The 19,934-nt window shown below is 40.5% G+C and overlaps 1 protein-coding gene across 1 annotated transcript in view; it reads left to right on the forward strand.

The window, feature by feature from the left end:
- Nucleotides 1–19,575, forward strand: part of TXNRD1 (thioredoxin reductase 1) — a 48,331-nt gene extending 28,756 nt beyond the window's left edge. Inside the window, 7 exon segments of the mRNA XM_025204904.1 lie at nucleotides 1,625–1,717; nucleotides 3,728–3,804; nucleotides 5,588–5,744; nucleotides 7,894–8,001; nucleotides 10,488–10,583; nucleotides 12,218–12,352; nucleotides 17,576–19,575. Coding sequence (XP_025060689.1) covers nucleotides 1,625–1,717; nucleotides 3,728–3,804; nucleotides 5,588–5,744; nucleotides 7,894–8,001; nucleotides 10,488–10,583; nucleotides 12,218–12,352; nucleotides 17,576–17,638 — 729 coding nt within the window. The 3' untranslated portion in view covers nucleotides 17,639–19,575.
- The last annotated feature ends 359 nt before the right edge of the window (nucleotides 19,576–19,934 follow it).

A 19,934-nucleotide genomic window follows, 5' to 3' on the forward strand; every position in this document is an offset into this window, starting at 1 on the left:
GGGAGGGCCCCGCCCCTTCCTGCTCCAGCCGCTCACAGCCCATGTGGGGCTGTCCGGAGCAGGCACAGGCAGCCCCAGGCGGGCTGCAAGCAGCTGCAGTATGGGGCACCGGCCACAGGGCAAGGGAGGGGCTGCTTTTTCCCCCACCCCACGCTTCTTCCCTGCCCAGGGTCCCCACCTGCCCTTCTCCTCCACTTGCCTTTATCTGTGGTTCCTGTGCCGAGGCAGCCACATGTTCCCAGGCCAGAAACCCCAGCTGGAGCTTCCTGCTGGGGGGTGGGGCCAGGTGGGCCCTGCTGTTGTGGGAGCCTGCCAGGCTTCCCCTGGGTTCTACTTCCCTTGGTTCCTGTCATTTTTGACAGAAACCAAGGGCAGATAAATATACATTTTCTAAATTTTTTTTAGGGGCCCCACGGGGCAGATAGAATGGCCTCACGGGCCAAATCCGGCCTCTGGGCCTTATTTTGCCCACCCCTGCCCTACACATACCCCTCCTGCCCCACAAACCCACACACTGGGTTCTGGGGGTGGGGGGCAGTGGGTTGAGAGTGAGGGTCACTGGGTCAAGGCTGGCCATCGATGTTTGCAAATGGGTCCTGGTACAAAAAAGGTCGAGAACCACTGTTTTTAAGATGTACATAGCCCAGATTGGAAAGGAGCTGTGATAACAGAGAGCCAGCTCCATTGATTTGCAACCTGGGTAGTTTCAAATTCCACTCTTGTTTGATACTGTTTGATTAAATGTCAGGTTCCTTTTACAGCTCCTATGTTTTTGTCAAAGGCAATGGGTGCTTTGAAAACACTTGTGGTATCTCTTTGGCTTTTCAAATCTCTCTAGGATCTATTTAAATACAGAGGTCTAGCTGCAAGTAGGTTCAAATTTCTTTTTTTTTTTTTATATTTTCTTTTGCTATGCTGGAAGTCTAGCTTAGCTGCCGATACCTGAGATGGAAGGCTTGCAGCTGGCCCTGAATCTGAAACTAGGAGTGTTTGTTTCAGCTGATTTTGTGGCATTTAGGCTTCTTTGTTGCCTTATGGCTTTATAGGCATTTTGATTCCAGTGTTGTCTCCTTCTCAGCCACAGAGATCTTTACCTAGGGAAGCAAGTGCCATATGAAAAAGGCATGAAGGATTGGGTCCCATTGCAAGGACTGTATACCTCCAGCATACTGTGAAGAACAAGTGTACTTACTAATCTCTGTGTCTAGGTCCATAGAAACTGGGGTATTTGGACAGGGTGGCAGAAGCATGTCTTTGGTCATGGCTTCTGTAGCCATGAAGCTACAGTTGTAGGACGTGTCTACTGCAGATCCTCAGCCTTGAAAGGCATAATTCAAGGACCTTAGCCCTTAAAGCAGCCTTCTCAAACAGAATAAAGGAAATGGAAATAATTGTGTGGGTTTCAAGAATAGATGCAGAGAATTAAAATATTTAAATATGCATGCAATATGCAAAAGGAGACAATGGAAAAGTCATTGTATCTTTAGAATGAGTGCTGGGACCTTGGGCCATGATTTAAAATGCCAGAATATCATATGATATGATGTACAGTATGGTGATACAATGATATGTTTGCATATATTTATTTTAAACTAAAGCTTTTTTCCCTTCAATAATATTGTAGGTTGAGCAGATTGAAGAAGGAACTCCTGGAAAATTGAAAGTTATAGCTAAATCCACAACTGGCAGTCAGACAATTGAAGGAGAATACAACACTGTAAGTATATCACCATGGGTCTTCCAATCCATAAGAAAAGAACACACAAAATCTTTCACTTAGCATGAAGATTTTATGCTTCTGGAAAGATCTTCCAGAGATGAAAGTGGCTTTTGTTGTTTAATGTCAAAAAGTATTGGCTGAATGTCTGCAAACAAGCAACAGATAAAAGTTCTAAAAGCCCTTGCAGGACACAGGAGCACAAACCCCAGAAACTTTAATGGAACTGAGCTTAATAAATCACTTACCATGTTTTGAAAGTGTTACCCCTTAGCTTTAGCAGTGACAGGACCCTGCTTGGGTGGAGGCAGTGGCTGGATCTGACTCTTAGGAGTTGCTCAGTGTTTGCTATTGGCAGATGAGGATTTTTACTTAGAGCTACAGCATCAAACAATCAGATCATATAACATGTGGACAAGTGATTCTCAACCAGGGTGCCAAGGCACTAGGGGATGCCTTGAGGGCCTTTCAAAGGTGCTGTGGGGTGCCATGCAATGTTTCAAAGGTGCTGTGGGGTCTGCCCTGTGCCACCTGCTCTTAGGGCGCAAGCTCTGGCCATCATGACTCCAGCCTGCCCCCTACCTCCTGCTCTCAGGGCGTGGGGTCTGGCCCTCAAGGCTTTAGCCTGACCCCTGTCACCCGCTCTTGGGTCTCAGGTTTTGGCCCTTGCAGCTCCAGCCTGCCCCTTACCTCCTGCTCTCAGGGCACAGGCTGTGGTCTTCACAGCTTTGGCCTGTCCCCTGGTTATCGCTTCTTGCTCCTTTGCAAGGCTCAAAAACCCAAGTGCCTCAGGCACTCTGGTCCATGGCCTCAATCCTTCTCTATAGCCACAAACTGGTCCTTTGGTATTGAACTTAAATGCAACACAAACACAAACACCCACTTCCAAACTAAAAGTCTCCCACGCCCTGGGTCAGTGTTGCCCCCTAAGCCATACTTCTTTGAGCTCTCTCCTCCTAGTTCTTTTAGGTGGTTTGGGTGCCTGCCTGTCTGTCACCTCTAGTCCCTCTCTCCCAGGAGCTCCTTGCCCTGCAGTATGCAAGGCCAGACTGCCTGTCTTGCTTGCTTTAAGCACTGGAGTTACATGCCCTGAAGCACAGTCCCTTGGGTTATATGACTCCTTAGTCATACACAGGGGTTTCCCTTTTTTCCTAATGGCCAGCCTGCCCTTCCCTGCTGCAGCTTAATCCTTCTGCTTGCAGCCTTTACTCTCAGGCTAACTAGAAATCTGCCCCACACGGCAAGCTTATTGCAGTACAAGTAACTTTGTTCAGCTGCTTGCCTACACTGCAAGGTTAGCCTGCTGCACTTTCCTCTTAAAGTAACAGGAACCTTTGGCTCCCTGTTACAAGGTTATCTGGGACAGATGTTTAAATGGGACTGTCCTGGCAAAAATGGGACATGGTCACCTTGAAAACAACAGCAAACGTGTTGTACAACATATTATACCCCTTTTTATATTAGTGAGAGCCTCATGGTCTTTAGAATCTGAGCAGTCTTTTCCTTAAGAAGGCTCTTAATTTACCACCACCACAATATTTCTTATCCATATGCCACTATCCAATTTGACTTCAAAGAGATGATGAATTGGTTCCCAGAGGAGGGGGATAGTTTCACACGCTTTATTTAGTGAGACCCTTGAATTTTTTCATTAACAAATCCTTTCCTTAGAGAACAATTCCAAGCTCTCCTCTTGATAAAAACTCATTGCAATAATATTGTATCAGAAATATATGAAGAAGAAAGAGGGTCTGACTTGCAAGAGTTTACTTAGAACATATTTGGAATGCTTTCCTGAGGAAGGAGATTGATATTTAAGCTTGATCTTGAAATGTCAACTGGCATCATTCCCTAATTTGGTTAGTACAGTGCTTAACACAATGTTATTCTGATCTTGACTGGACCTTTAGCTGCTAATGTAATATAAAGAATAATTTAAAATAAATAATCATACAAATGCCCTTCTAAGTTTTTAGGAAATTAGCAACAACATGCATTGATGTTTTACAGGTGTTGCTAGCAGTGGGAAGGGATGCATGCACAAGGAAAATTGGCTTGGACAAAGTCGGAGTGAAGATCAATAAAAAGTAAGGCTATATCTCTTTGCAGCTCTGATTATTGTGTTGATGTGATTGCAACCTCGTCTCTAGGATATAAAATAATTATTTTTTGGAGTAGACCTTTTATGTTTCTTTCCAGTTCATTTATGCTGTAGTAAGAGACTCTATTGGAGTGTGGTGAGAGAGTGGTTAAAGTGTCTTGCTGTGGGTCTGAAGATGTAAAGTCAAGCCCAGCTGCAGACTCTGGCTGGAGTCTGCTCCCAGGCAGCTAAGCCATAAATTGATACCTGGCCATTCAGGTTATGGAGCCAAAGATGTCTAGACTTGATGTTCTCAATATCGCTCCCTTGTGCGCTGTTAACTGTGGAAGCTAGCGTGCCTTCACCATGCAATCCTGATGGACTATGGGAGCTTAGACTTTGAGGAGCCTGCCTAGCAGATAAGTGCCTTTTGCTGAATATACCAACATCACATCAAATAAGGCAATACTTTTAAAAACATTAGTAGGTAAACACCAGGAGCAAAAGCATCTGTTCTCTTCTGTTCTTTCCTATCCTGTCCATGTCAAAATACTATCCAGACACTTTCCAGAAGTCCATTAAACACAATGACTAACATCTGTCATGTGTGACTGGTTATCTCATTCTTTCCTTTGGTGGAGAATGTGGGATGCAGTCCGGTGTTCTGTTCTGGTAACATTTTATCGTTAGCTTATTCCTTTTTTGAATTGTACATGCTGTTGTATGTTTATGTTGGAAAAGATGACATCAAGAGTACATTGCTTGCACTCAGCAGAGACTGGTGATGGTCTTTATTCCTGGGGAAATTAATTTCAACAGTCTCAGTCCAGTGAAAGTTGAACTTCTGTATTTACTCAAATCTAAGATGACTGAATTTAAGATAACTCCCAATAATTAGATTCTGTACATGGAAACTGTATACATTTGTTATAATTTTTAATGTATCAAATCTAACTATTGGAGGGCCATCTTAAATTTGTCCCCCCTCCAGTGCTACAGTGGGGAAAGCAGCAGCAGAAGTGGGGCAGGCAGCTGGGGTGGGGGGCATGGGGAGGGACGGCAGCTTGATATTTACCCCTTGCCACCCATCTGCTTGTCCCCCCTGCTGACTGCCCCCCATACCTGTTCCCCTATGGTGCCTTCATCCCCAGCCACCTGCATCCCACAGTCTCTGTTACCCCACAGCCATTGCCCCTCTGCTCGCCTCCTCTGCAATCTCTGCCTACCCCACCTTACCATCTGACATGGGTCTGGCCCCATTCCAGTCAGGGGCACAGACACAGGGTATCTCTGGTCCAAGCCTAGTCATGTAGCAGGAATAGCAGCAGCTCCAGGATACCAGGCAGCAGAGCAGGGGGTAGATGGTGATCAGGCAAGTCAGGGTGGGAGGGAGCAGGTGGCTGCAGCTCCAACCCCACACCCAGGTTGGGGCTGGAGTTGGAGCTTTAGCAGCCTGCCCCTCCCTCTGCTTTGTACCCAAATCCAAGATGAGGGGCTTTGCTCCCCTTTTTGAATATGGAAAAAAACCTCATCTTGGATTCAGGTAAATACATTACATGTTTATTGTGCTGGAGAAGTGAAGCAGCCAAATAATAGGGGCTTCCTTGTGGAGCTCTAGGCAGACTTTTAAGACTCTTTTGTCTGGCTGCCTGAAAGTGTCTGAAGCAAATGCAGTAGGCATCCTTCTGGAGCCAAAAGGCATTGCTTCCCCAGGCTATTGCTATTTTATTTTTCCAGACTGTTGCACTGAATATATTGCATAGCTTGTTTCATATTAATTCAATTTGCAGATCAGGAAAAATTCCTGCCAATGATGAGGAGCAGACTAATGTCCCTTACATCTATGCCATTGGAGATGTGTTGGAGGACAAGCTGGAACTCACACCAGTAGCAATCCAAGCAGGGAGACTGTTGACTCGTAGGCTTTATGCTGGAGCAACCTTAAAAGTAAGCAGTGGATTATCTTGACAAAACTATCATTGTTCTAAATTTTAAATGCAGTATATTAATCCATATGTTAATGTACAACTCATAGCATGGTTTTGAGCATTAGCTTTGATCCCTCCCATTTTCCCTTTACAAAGATATTACTGCTGATCTGTTTTGTCTGTAGTGCAGGCAAAATTAATATCTTTTTCTCTCTGAGTATAATAATAAAATTAACTGAACTAATTTAACTAAATTTTACCTTCAGTCTACTCTATAATTGTCATTTCCTTTAAATTAATTAAGTCTAATTCATAAAACATTTAATAGTTCTATTTATTGTCCATAAAGGGATTGTAGTAGGGTTTTGCAGTGCAGTTAATTCTCAATAATATATGAACTAATGTTTTTACTTCCCATCTTTGTATTTTCATGGTAGTACCGTACTACGAGTTCTCTAAATATTCACGAAAGAATGATCCACTAGCACATATTTGAGAAATCTATCTTTACTTACAGGACATGTCTGTAGCACCCCAATATGGAAAAAGGCAGTACTGATCTAAATTACACTGTGCCTCTTGTAGGGACAGTTTGTTGGTTTGTGCCCAATGCATTTCTTCTGTTTCTGGGGGTATGGTACACAGCATGTCTCAGTGTGGCACTCCCTGGTGCTATAATGAGACAGTGCAGACATGTGCATTGTTTGTCCCTTTTTACCCCAGTAGAATTTTGGATTTATGTTGGCATAAAATAGAAGTATCCCAATATTAAATCACACCTTACAACCTTTATATAAAAAGAAAAAAAAGTGTTTCTTCAGAGTGCTGTTCATCTGTCTGGGTACTAATAGGGTCCTCATATCCACAGAATCTGAATGCAAAGATTTTTTTTTCTTGTGAAAACTTGAATATTCATATCGGGTTCAATTGTTAACCAGCTTTGGTGTTTGATTGATTTGTTTATTTTAGGCTGGCATGTATTACTGTAACAGAAGTCTGAACCAATGAGCATAATGTCATTACGTCAGCCAAGCAAGTCTTAAAAAATCAGTAACTGGAGCCAATTTTTTTATTTTAATACTCAGAATATGTCTTAATTTAAATTTTGTGCCAGATTGCTCCGTCTTAGTAAATTGAGAATTTTATACTGCCAAAGCAAGAGTCATCCTGGTCAATGATTTCAGAAAGCTAGTTATTTAGATAGCATCCTAACTTTTACTACTCTTTCCCCCCCCCCCAAACGCGACTTTGAGGCATAAAAATGTGCATGAATTGGCAGGGAAAAAGAAGCTTTTAGGTGATTCCTAGCCATAAAGAAAATGTATTAAAAGTAATTCCTTATCAATATAATAATTTATGAGAGGTTTTTTTTTCCTTGTTTTAAAGTGAGAGTAAGAATTTTTTAGGAAAACAGGTCAAGGAGAAGAGCTCTGGGTCTATGGTGCATCTGTGTCAATTTTTGTAATATGATAAAGAAAATTGCATCTGATTTTATTTAGTTTATGCATATTGCCTTTTTGACTTGATTGTATTATTTGCAAGTTGCAGATTTCCAAATATATAAAGATAGTGTAAATATTCTATTGGAAATACTTGTCTTTGAGGAAAGGGACATGATCTGTGCCAACAATTGGAGTTCTTCGAAGATAGAGCTGAAGTTAGGGCAAAACTCTCCCTGGTTCAGAGGTGCATGATCAGACACATGATCTGTTTGGCAGTTCCAAGCCTGTTTCACAAATATTTTCATTCATTTTTTACACTTCATATTTTAGACTATGCTAGCTAAAGAGGGAATGGTTTCTAGATGTGTGATCTGTGCAGTGTTTGGTTTGTAGGAAATCTTATTTTGATGGAATTTTAAAATCTTTCATTTACAGCACATTTGTCATGCAAATCTGTTACATTTGAAAGCAGGGCACTAAATTATCTCTTCTCTCTGTAAGTCATACATATTAATTTCATCTTTACCCTATAATTTTGCCAGTTGACCCCTGTAAAAGGAAACAAGACCCAAGACTATGGTTATCTAAAAATGCATCTTTTGTGGTTATGAATTCCCCATGTCTTGTTTCCATGTTCCAGATATTTGAAACATTAGCACTGCCCTGATTTATTATTGAAATGGATGGTGTTAAACAAAATTACATTTTCACTGTTATCCTACACAGTGTGACTATGTGAATGTTCCAACTACTGTGTTCACTCCAATGGAATATGGAGCCTGTGGATTTTCAGAAGAGAGAGCTTTGGAGAAATTTGGGGAGAATAATATTGAGGTAAGGTCTTTAGTTCTAGTTTTTAATTTAAAAGAACATTTATGTTAATTAAAATAACATCTGGTCACCTTTCTGATTTGAAGGAAGAGGATTCTAGGTGCTTTTTGTTTTGTTAGTTGGACCCAAAAACTTGTTATTAACATTTGCTTGCAGTTGTGGTAAACCTGACTTCAAGTGGGTTCTCTTGTTGGCAAACAGGACTTGGGTATGAAATATTATTTAAAAAAACCAATAAAACTTTGTCTTCAAACATAACTAACATAACATAAATGAATAAGTTGGCTTTGATGTCAAAGTTGCCTGAGTACAGCAGTTTCTTTATTGTGTTCCTCATACGCAGACAGCAATTTTGCAATGATAATTGTTACTTCTTGTACCAAAACCCTGATTTTACAGTACACAACTACTGGCTTTTTCTTGTGTGAATCATCCCATTCAATCTGTTGGGATTTCACATGAGTAAAATTAAGTATGCATAAGCATTTGCAGGAGTGGGATCTAGACAACACATTTATTCTACAAAACACACTATAGAAAAATGCAAGAAAAATATCTTGGCAAGAGTATGATAGTTGTATGGTGTTCTTGCACTTACCACAGAAGTCACTGTGGGAGCCTGGTTTAGGTGAATGATTGTGTAGGTCAGTGGTTCTCAACCTTTTTCAGAGTTGGGGCATCTTTCCACAACTTTTTAAAATTTAGTGATGTCCCCAATTGAGAAGCACTGTTGTGTTCAACTTACCTCTGATTCTCAACTTGGTGTTGCTGTAACCTCCCAGGTAAAACTGCCCACAGGCTGGCTGCACAGCCAGACTGGAAAGAGCTGTCACACATGCACGTGCTTTTCCTCCATTAGAGTTCTGAAATTTTGCTCCAAGGAGTCTATAAAGGAATATCAATCTGCCATGGCTAAATTCCAGTCTGATTAATTGCAATCGCTTTAGCACATCTGTGGTACTTTGGCTACTAAGATGTTGGTACCACCTTGCCTACCTTCTGCCTAAAACGTTTAGAAAACAAAGCAATCTTGTTGAATTTAAAAACAGAGGAAGAAGACCTTTATATAGAGCAGTGGTTTTCAGACTTTTTTTAATTTGAGGACCTCTGAAAAATTTTGAATGGAGGTGTAGTCCCCTTTGGAAATTTTGAACGGAGGTGCAGACCCCTTTGAATTGTAAGTGCGGGTATTCACATACTTTTAATTGATCATAGTCATCTTTGATGGACCCCTTAGACAAAGTCGGCAGACCTCCAGGGGTCCAGGGACCACAGGCTGAAAACCACTGATACAGAGTATTTATGAGATCCTTTGGAATCTTACTAACAAAAAAAGCATGACGCTCTCTCTCCCTCCCCACCCCCCCTTACTTGTTGAAGGGCACGTTTTAAATTTTTCTCAGTGGGGTACAGTTAGAAACTCTTATGTTATAATTCCTTTTGAGATAAAGCTACCCTGCCTCACTGTGCCCCCTACTTCCAAAAGCTATAAAGTGATCTGGGGCAGACTCATTACTTTGTAGAACTTACGTAGCAGTGCAGACCAGTGCACAGAGAAATGGGATGCTGACCATGTCTTCCTCCACAACCCTTCCTGTTTTAGAGTGACATGCATTCCACTGTGCTCAGAAGCAGCATTTCCCAAGCTCCCTGTAAATTCAGAGACTTAGAAAATACTCCTTTCCTTTATGCCCTGGTTGGAAGGGCCCTCCACTCACTCCCAGGCTAGTACTAAGAACAAGATAGCCCTCTATTAGGACTCATTGCGTTTTGCATGGTTTATAAGTTTTCCAAATTCTGTGTGCATGTATAGTTAAGTGAAAAGTATCATATTGGTTAATAATGTAATAGAATCATATTAAAATAGGGTTGGGATCTCAGAATGTCATCCAGTCCAACATGCTGTTCAAGGCAGGATCGTCCCTGTCTAAATCATCCCAATCAAAATGTGTCTAACCTGCATGTAGAAACTTCCAGCAATGAAGGTCCCACAGCCTAAGTAAACTGATCCAAGACTTAACCACACACATTTCCCTTGTTGCAATTTAAGAGCATTAGTTCATGTACCCTGTTGCCACAGAGAATAGTCTATCACCATCATCTTTATAGCCATCCTTTTTGTATATGAAGCCGGTTATCAAATCTCTGTCTTTTCTCCAAGGTAAATCCCAGTTCTTCCAACCATTCCCTATGGGTTGTGTTTTCTAGACCTTTAAGTTTTTGTGTTCTATTATTTGTGCCATGCTAATTGATTAATAATAAATGCAATTAAATAATTGTTCTAGCAGTGTGTCACAATTTATATTAGTTTTTAAAATATATGAGAGATTTTAAAAAATACCCAAGGGTCAGTATAACTGTTTTCATTGAGCTCTTTTGCTCTTTTGATTTCAATAGCGTGGAGTTAGGCCAGTGCTGAGTTTTTGAAAAATCGTTCTTCTGTGTTGTAAATTGATAAAACGTGTTTAATATCTGTATTCTGTTCCCAGGTATACCATAGTTTTTTCTGGCCACTGGAGTGGACAGTCCCAGGCAGAGACAACAACAAATGCTATGCAAAGATAATTTGCAATATTCAAGATAACGTAAGTATATTTTCCCCATGGTCAAGAAGCAGCCGTGTAATCATTTTACGGGCTATTGTCATCGTATCACTTCAGTTTGTCACTAACCTGACCTGAATGTTGACAGACTTTTTAAATAGTTACCATTTACTTTACACACGTGCGCACACATGCTCTCTCTCTCTCTCTCTCTCTCTCTCTCTCTCTCTCTCTCCCCCCCTCAATGCCATTTAAAGAATCCCATTAACGTCAGTGGGTTTTGGATTTTGCCGTTACTTTTGTTCATGTTGATTGTCTTGACCATTTATAATAAATCTAAACATCTGTGTGCTAAAGATTATCCAAGATGAAACTTGTTATATGTTACCTATTTCTCTCATGCCTGAAACTCCTCTTAATGGCATTTAAAAAAATGAACTGTATTTCATTTTAAATTTTAAGGTTCTATTTATTTCTTATTCTGGAAATCTACCAGAAGTTCTTAATGGCCCTGATGCTCACTAATGAGGAAACATAATCTTAAACTGTAATCACAAAGGCTGTGCTCTATAGTTAGCAGTGAAGATAGACTTGCTACACAGCAGATTTGCTACAGAGTAACAAGAGGGGTGAATCATGAGCTAGTATAAGCCAGGGTAACTTCATCCTGGCAGTTGACACTAGCTGGGGATCTGTCCTGAAGTATTAAAACACAGAGCAAGATAGTGACAATAAAAACCCCATATATCTGTACAGATTATTCTCTCCAAGCTTCAGTAAAGAGATATGCTAGAACATTTCCAAATATTTTTCACTTGAACATTGGTGTACTGACATGAGTGATAATTTGCTAGTGACTATATGCCTTTAAATTTGCTTCGGCAATTGCCAGATACATTATCTGTGTGTTTATAAGAAATATTACGCCCTGAGAATAGTTTCTAATTGACCTATTCTATACCTGTCATCGCATCCATGAGCCAATGTTTTGATTTTGACTGTTGAGACAGAATGTATTACTTGTCAGTGAATGTCTGCCTGAGCCACCTTTCAGCTGTAATGATTTAATTAATCAATTACATCAATCTAATCAAAAAGCTAATTAGAATTATTTATAAGCTTTTCTTGCATTGTAATGCATACTGTAATATAAACAGCTTCTAAAGGGGAAGTTTTTTAAATTTATTTTTCATTTAAATGAGAATAAATATGCAGTGTATGGCCATCTAATATAGCCCCAATGGTGCTTACTGTGCTCCCCAATACTGCACACATGCTTATTTTTTCTCAGACAATCTAATTGAAGTTAGTGGGAAAACATACCTCAGAAAACAATAAATTCTCATGGATTTGCAAAATCTGTCACACTCAGTAATCAGACACAACTTATGCAACAATGTCATAGTTGTGTCCTTAGCATTGTCAGATGACTGTCTGCACAAAACTGTGTAGAGAGCTGATGCTCTAGTTCTTGTCATTCCTTTTTATTTCATAGACATACCAAAATTGTTTCTACAATTTTCCTTTTGTAGTGGTAATGACAATTTTATATATATATTTGTGTAATTATATATTAACTTAAGAGTTTTATAGTCTTGCCAATGCCAAAAATCTTAAAAATTATCTGAAAAGAATAAATGCATGAGGCTATTTGAATTTACTTCTCTCTTATTTAGGAGAGAGTTATTGGGTTCCATGTGCTTGGTCCAAATGCTGGAGAAGTTACCCAGGGGTTTGCAGCTGCCATCAAGTGTGGACTGACAAAAGAGCAGTTGGACAGCACAATAGGAATTCATCCAGTCTGTGCAGAGGTGTGTATACCATGTCAGTGAGTTTTCACAGCTAATGTGTAGCATTTGGAAGTAAAATTATATACAAAGCTAGATTTGCTTATATAGTGCAGCCACTTTGTAGTGTAATATATGACCTTAAAATTGGATCATTCAGCCTCCAAAGGTTCGTCCTAGATTATCGCATTTACCTCCCACCAGTAAAAGGTAGATCCAATGTGAGACTAGGGCAGGCACAAAAGCTCCTGTGTCTTCCCCTTTCTTGCTGCCAGCATATGAAGAAAAAGAATGATGTAAGAGCCTTCATGTCATTTTGTATTCTAGAAGATCCCCATTTGTGATCCTCAGCAGTGGGAAAACTATCAACCAGCATAAAGTGGGCAGCTTTCAAGTTGCTTTAAGCCTGTACATGGGGATTATCATAGCATAGAGTGTCAGCAAGATTGGGGTAGTTCAGAGATGAGTTTTAGTCCTTCTGATAGCTCCTTCTCCCTTTACTTCTGCCTTCCCTTGCTTTTGCTATGTGCTTTTTGCCTGTAGCTTTGAGGATATATCCCATAATTTTGAAATATAGTTAGAGCCAATATATATTAATCTCTCAGGAGCGGACGTCAGAAATACTTGACTATTCAGCATTTTTATAAAAAGGAACTAGTGAATTGCCCATCAAGAATGACGGGGGTGGGGGACACGGAGCACCGCCATCTACCATGCTGCACCACCACCGCCTCTGATGTGCCTCTCCATCCCCTCCATCCCTGTCGTCATGGTGGTGCTCTACACTCTGGTTCACTAACCAATCAGAGAGCTCCAAGAGGGTTATGGACAGACAGACAGACAGACTAAGCCCTTTATTATACAAGAACTAGCAAATTGCCCATCAAGGATGGTGGGGGTGGGGCAGGGATGGAATGCCACCACCCCGTGCCCCTGCTGCCTTCCAGGAGGGGGGAAGGGGGGACTTACCCTGCCGTCTCTTCTATCCCCCTCCATCACCATCCTGTGCCGCTGCCACCTCCAAGGAGCAGGGCTGGGGGGGAGGGGATGGGATGGATGAGGCCAGCAGTGCTAGCCTCTCCACTCCACTCCATCCCAGCCATCATGGAGCCGTTCCACCATCCCATTCCGTCCCCGCCTTCCCCTCCATCCCCCTCTGCCACCACCCCATGCTGCTGCCACCTTCAAGCTGGAGAGTTCGAAGAGTTCCGCCCCCCCCTCCGCTCCGTGTCCGGCCCCATGACACCCACCCTCCGCTCCCCACCGTCGCATCTGGCCGTCTGTCTCTGTCTGTGTAGAGCACTCTGGTTGTTTCAGTAAGCATTGTGATTGGCTGCCGAGACAACCAGTCATATATATATGACACACACACGTGTGTGTGTGTGTGTGTGTGTGTTTTGATTTAGAGGATGGAAATTGCTTTTGGATGACTCAAAAATGATGATGTTTAAATTTAACCAGTTTATATCAAGACTGGGATTTGTGTTTTTATTTCATTATTTAACTGTGTATTTAGTACTATGGTCTGCCATGTTGAACTGCCTTCTCTATCTGAGAGCACAGAACTCTATTTCTGTTCAGAAATCTGCATATGAAAGCTTAAAATATTATTTCTGGTCAATTGGTTATCAAGGACTACAATTTCAGATAGTTATAAAGGCTTTAAACTGGTGTTCTACCGAAAGAACAACTACATCAAGACCTTCCTATTAAAATCTGTCCCTAGAGATTCCATTTAACTCAACATTTTGATTAAATAAAAAAGAATCGCATAGAAAAGCAAAATAATTTATTTTTACTTTTGTTTTGCAATTCACTAAAACTGAAATATTGGTTTTTCTATAGAGAAAGGCAGCCAGATCCTCAGCTGGGGACTCTGAGATTCCATTGGATACAACTGGTTATGTCAATTTATATCAACTCAGAATTTTGGTCCATGATCCCTTCTGGACCTTCTTAAATCTTGAATTCCAATCTGTGGGTTTTGTGCTGAATCTTGTATTTTTATATGCAAAATTTAGCTACAGGCTATAGCATCAAGTACTAGAAGTCTGCAGAAATAGTAAAATCCATGTACCTGTGTTTGTATGTGTTGTGTTTGCAAAGGAAACAGCATAGCACAGTCTTTGTGAATGTAATATATTAGTGGCTGTTTGAATCATTTTCAAAGCACCCGTGACAAAGGTTTTCCTCTCCTCTATAATAACATATTATAATGGTCTTCTTAGAAGTTCTCTGAGAGGGGGAAACAAGTTCTCAGTTCATCAGAAGCCCTTTAGAGTGGATGTCTGAGTGGGAGTTGGCAAACCTGTGAATTCAAATAGGGAATTAGCATATGTAGTGTGAAGATAGAATGATTCTTGTAATTTATTCTGGACATCTGAGCTGCTAAAATTGAAAATGAATAGAATTATGATTAGACATAATTTGGAGACATAATTTCAGTTAATCATGTTTATTTGGGCAAGAAAATGGAATTGGCTTAGGAGAAATACACAAATGAAAAGCTCCAGAGAGTTATTATGATTTTTAGCAGCAGCCTTCAAGAGTTCCTATTTTGTCATCTCATCTCCTGTGCAGGCAACAAAAATCAAAGTGCAGCGGTGAAAAACAAAATGGCTTAAAAATTGTGTGGCAATTGTAGGTCCTGAATATATTGAAACAAATTAGAGTGATGAGTGACATCAGCCCAGTTTTTATATATTTATAAATGAACTACAGAGAAGCAAATCTGATCTCTGCAGAAAGCAATAATCTTGCATTTTTTTATAGGGCCAGATACTGACATCCACATTGATGTGCTATATTCCCTGAACAGCCCCATAAGAAGTACACTTTTGCACAACTTCAGTAAGACTGAGAATTGAGTTGCAATTTGTTTGTTTTTATAAATTAGAGCAAGATTTTGCTTTTCCTTGCTTGGCTCAAAAATATTTGCTGCGAAAAGGACCTGTTGAGATCAATAGCTCTGCTTAAAGAGTAAAGTTCAATTTAAAATGTGGACACATTTAATAATTACTACAGAGTAATTTACCCCATTTTGTACTTTGTAGTGCAGAACATACATACAAGTGACAAACTCCCCCAAGCTGGTATACCTGGCTACTCGGTGGCAGAAGAGCCATTTTGCATTGAGCAAACAGATACACCAGGATAAAACTGATCACAGGAACAGACATGCAAAATATTCTATATAGTAACTTTCCTACATAAGTTTCTATATGTTTTTCAACCCTGAGTTCAAGTGATTTTTACTACATAGTAAGATGGTGTATGGTAAATCTATTCCTCTTTTGCTGCGAAGTAAAGTTGATAGCAGTAAATGTGACATGTCTCTACACCCTTCATTTGAATTTCAGTGGCACAACCTTCAGAAAAGCAGGGGTAGAGGTGAGGGGTGTTTTTTCCCCTAGAAAGACTGTTGCTGTTTAAAATGTTGGTATTTAAAACTGAGGATATATGATTAAAGTTAGATTTCTTATAAAGCCAGCATAGCTCAGCTGGTTCATTAATAAATGCTTTTCAGTTATTTAATCTATAATCTTGTCTTCACTTGAATAACTAACAAGCTCTCAATCAAAAAAATCATGTTTCCAGTAATTCCCAAATAGATTCCATTGGATTTGTTTTAGTCAACAAGCTGTGCAGAGACTGCACAGCAGCTAGAACTGGCTGGCACACTCAGAGGTTAGGATCAGACAAAGAAGGAAACAGATAATGTTTGTAATAAAGACACTGAACAGCACCGGTCCAAGGACCAAGCCTTGTGGGACTCCACTGCCCACAACTTTCCAGGTTGATACCGACACATATACCACCACTCTCTGGGTGCAACCCCCAAGCCAATTTGTCACCCACATGACTGTGTAATCATCTACTTCACAGTCTCTCAGTTTATCTATGAGAATATAATGAGATATTGTATTCAAGGCCCTCTTAAAATCCAAGTAGATGACATCCACCTCAATTCCTGCATCTAAGCATTTTGTGACCTGGTCATAAAAAGAAACAAGGTTAGTCAGGCAGGATCTGCCTGCTACGAATCCATGCTGGTTGCCCTTTAGTTTTTTATAAAGTTAGTTTTTATGGGGCCTACTGTGCTGAACACTGGTAAAAATGAGTGGTAAGCAATTGTAAGCTCTTTGGAGAACCTAGCCAGAATTCCTAGAGATGAGAGAAAAGATGCACAGAAGCAAGTGATTGGACTCTGAGGTACAGAAAGGTTAATAATTTTCCTGAGGTTATATAGGAAGACTAAGATAGAGGGGAATGAAAAATACTTTCTGGAGTTCCAGTCCAGTGACCTCTAGCCACAAGCCCATTCTATGACTTCCCTAAGCAAGTTTCTAGGGGAAAAAAAATCATAAGTTCATTGGGTTGAGGCACAATAAGTAGCTCCACATGGACTGTTTCCCCACCAGACCCTTGTGCCATTGACAGGAGGCTTCTACTTCTGAAGCCTGTCCAGCTTGCCCCAGATTCCCTAAGTATCCCAAGTAGGTTGCCATACCGTTAAGTGGGCTCCAAGGCTGTTTGGAGTTATGCCAAGGATTGTGTTAGCACTTGGAGCAGCCCAGAATTGTACGGATGCCTGGATAGTTTGAAGCCAGTCCTGTCCCTCCTTGTGGCATATTGCAGGTGCAACATAGCATCTTAGCTTATGTGTTGGAATCGAGGCTTCCTTTTCCTAAGCAAGGCTCCCAACCTTTGGATGCATGTCAGTGCAAGCGTAGTCAGTCCTCTTGCAGTTGGCAAACATCTGGTTGCCATATCACTCTTTACTGCCGCACAACCAGCAGCACTGTTGACAGCCTAAAATAACATGGAGGGCTTTGTGAAGTTCCTTTCTTACTGGGGTGAATTTCAGCCTATAAAAATTCCTATTATGGTGACATATATTGTGATGTGAGAAGGGTTTATGGCAATGATTTCTGTTCTGTTTAGGAACCTGCTGTCTTGTGTTGATTTCAGTTTCTAGCAAACTGAAATCAACATACTCAATAATTGTATAGACTGGAGTGTATTATTGTTGAGATGATAGAAGGACACACAACATTCCCTTATTAATTTATTCTTTCCCCCACAAAAGTCCTAGGAAGAATAGTGAAGACTGTGGTACATATGGGTTCTGACTGTACTGTGATTTAGAAAAGAAATGGATTTAGCATGCTTTCTTCATGTCTGAGTTCTACCCCCTCTGAGATTCATTTAAATATACTCAAAGTATTCCTGTTTCCTTCATTTTAGATATTCACCACCCTATCAGTGACAAAGCGTTCTGGTGGAAATGTCGTTCAATCTGGATGCTGAGGTTAAACACCCCCACTGTTGTTGCTGTTGCCGGAGACTAACTTTCATCACTGTGGCTGACTTCTGCAGAAGAAACCACCTCGAGATAAACTGTCATCAGCCCTCAGTAGCAATGTGCATGTCTTCACCAAAGCACTACAAGCATGTTGGGGTTTGTTAATCACTTGTGATGATTGGTTGGCAATTGGCAAAACAGTGGGAATGATTAGTGTCAAGCTGCTGCATGGCATGGCATTTACAGGATGCTTCCATGAAGTCACAGCCTAAAGCCAGCATTTCTGGTAGGCAGTGATGGAAGAATTGCTAGCACAGTTTGAGAATAACCTCCTCCTCCTAAATGAAGAGCTTCCTAATTCAAATGCATCACCACAAGTCCTGAAATTCTCTGGTATCTTATTGTGGCTCAGTATAAAACTGTCATTATGACAACTCCTTGTTAAGCACACATACCATCTGAGCACAGTAATGTAGTTAAATCATGCATGTAGAGAGAGAACTTACCTTACATTTAATTCAGACAAGGAAAATGTCCTTGCAGAAAGATTCAACACTTTTCAGAATAGCAAATCAAGTTTGGCTTCCAGAAATCCTAAAACCTAGTTGTTAAATCCTCTTCTTTTTGTTTTGTTTTATTTTGCAGCCACCTACTTGTGGCTATGGTTGCTACTTGTTCTAACCATTGAAAGAGGAAAATATTTTGCAAGGTCTTGCTACATGGACAAACTTTTTGCCAGAATACCTTTTAGGGTGTTCTTTAATATATAAACTCATTAGGCACGCACACAGAACTGATCATTTTCTTTAAAAAACAAAAAATCCAAAAAAGACCTGTCTCTTATCTCACTATAATTAATCCTCTTTGGAAGTGAAATAATTCTGTTTTGGAATGAGCATACCACTATGAAGTGTATGTACAGGTATCCAATTTCAAATTAACTGCACTACTTTAGATGGTCCTCTCATTGTTATCCCCTGCTGCATTGCTTCCTATCTGAATATTCTGCACTGCTTTGAGGTCATATGGCATTTATACCCATACCTTAGTCCGCTCCCATGCACCAGAAATCCAGCACATCTGAGCAGATTTGATTAATAGAGTCTGCATACATTTGTATAAATGATGATATGTGCGTCAGCATGCAGAAAATGGCAGTGGTGTGCTTTTGAATTAAAACACCTTTGATGTATTTTAGTTCAAAAGCACACTGCTGCCATTTTCTAAGCACTGACACACATATTGTTGTTTATACAAATGCATGTGCTGCAAGTGCCAGGTGCTGCGGTGCATGCATGTGTAAAAATGCCCATATTGTCCAACAAGATAATAGAATACTGTGAAAGGAATTATTGGCATTTGGCCCCAAATACCAGTATGTTCCACTAGATATCTCACAATCGAACATGATGCCCCATAATGTATTGATGCTAGTGTTGGAACATAGTACCTTGTACCTACTCAAAAAACTCTCCACTTATTTCTCTGATTAAGAGATGAAATCACTTAAGCCAATTTGAACAAAGCAGTATGGTTGCACTCTTTGGGCATCTATACACGTGCTCTGGGGTGGGGGCGCTTTAACTCTGAGAGCTTTAGTTCAACAAGCTTTAGTTAAGTGCCCCCATTGCCAATTTGAAACATGGGGACACTGAATACATGTGACGTGGAAGCTAATGAAGCATGCTAATTGGCACGCTCCAGCAGACTGACAGGAGACTCAATTAATTGAGTTTGCTCTGTTGCGTGCTAAGTAGCACGTGTTGGAGCACACATCTGTCACGCGTATAGATGCCCTTTCAGTTTAGTTACATCTGCATAGCAAAATGATCTCTCAAAAACCCCTATGTTGAAACGGATCTTTTCTGGGGGTAAAGGCATCTTAATTTTCTTATATACACTGTCATTTTCTTTAACAGATATAAACAAGTTTAAAGCAGTATTTACTTCTAAAACTCATTTCCCTCAATACTTCTCATGTGCCTGTTAAAGTCTATGCATTTATCAAAACAGAAGCAAAACATCTCTTTGTAATGGAAATGAATGTGCTTTTTAATCTGGTTCACAACAGCTCTCTATTTAACAGGCATCTTCAGAATTTTTTAATGGTTTTCCAGAGTTTATTATTGCAGGGTGAATCCTGGGAGACTCGCCCTAAGGCAAAAGCCTTGGTCTGGGTCTTTTGGCCAGGAGTGAATTTCACCTTTCTTCTACTGACAATCTTCTACCAGGGTGCGTCTACACCAGATGCTACTACACAGTGGTTACTGAGCATTTATGTAGTACTTGTATAAGCAAGTA

The sequence above is a fragment of the Alligator sinensis genome, unplaced genomic scaffold, assembly GCF_000455745.1.
Source record: "Alligator sinensis unplaced genomic scaffold, ASM45574v1 scaffold267_1, whole genome shotgun sequence".
In the NCBI taxonomy this organism is placed as follows: domain Eukaryota; kingdom Metazoa; phylum Chordata; order Crocodylia; family Alligatoridae; genus Alligator; species Alligator sinensis.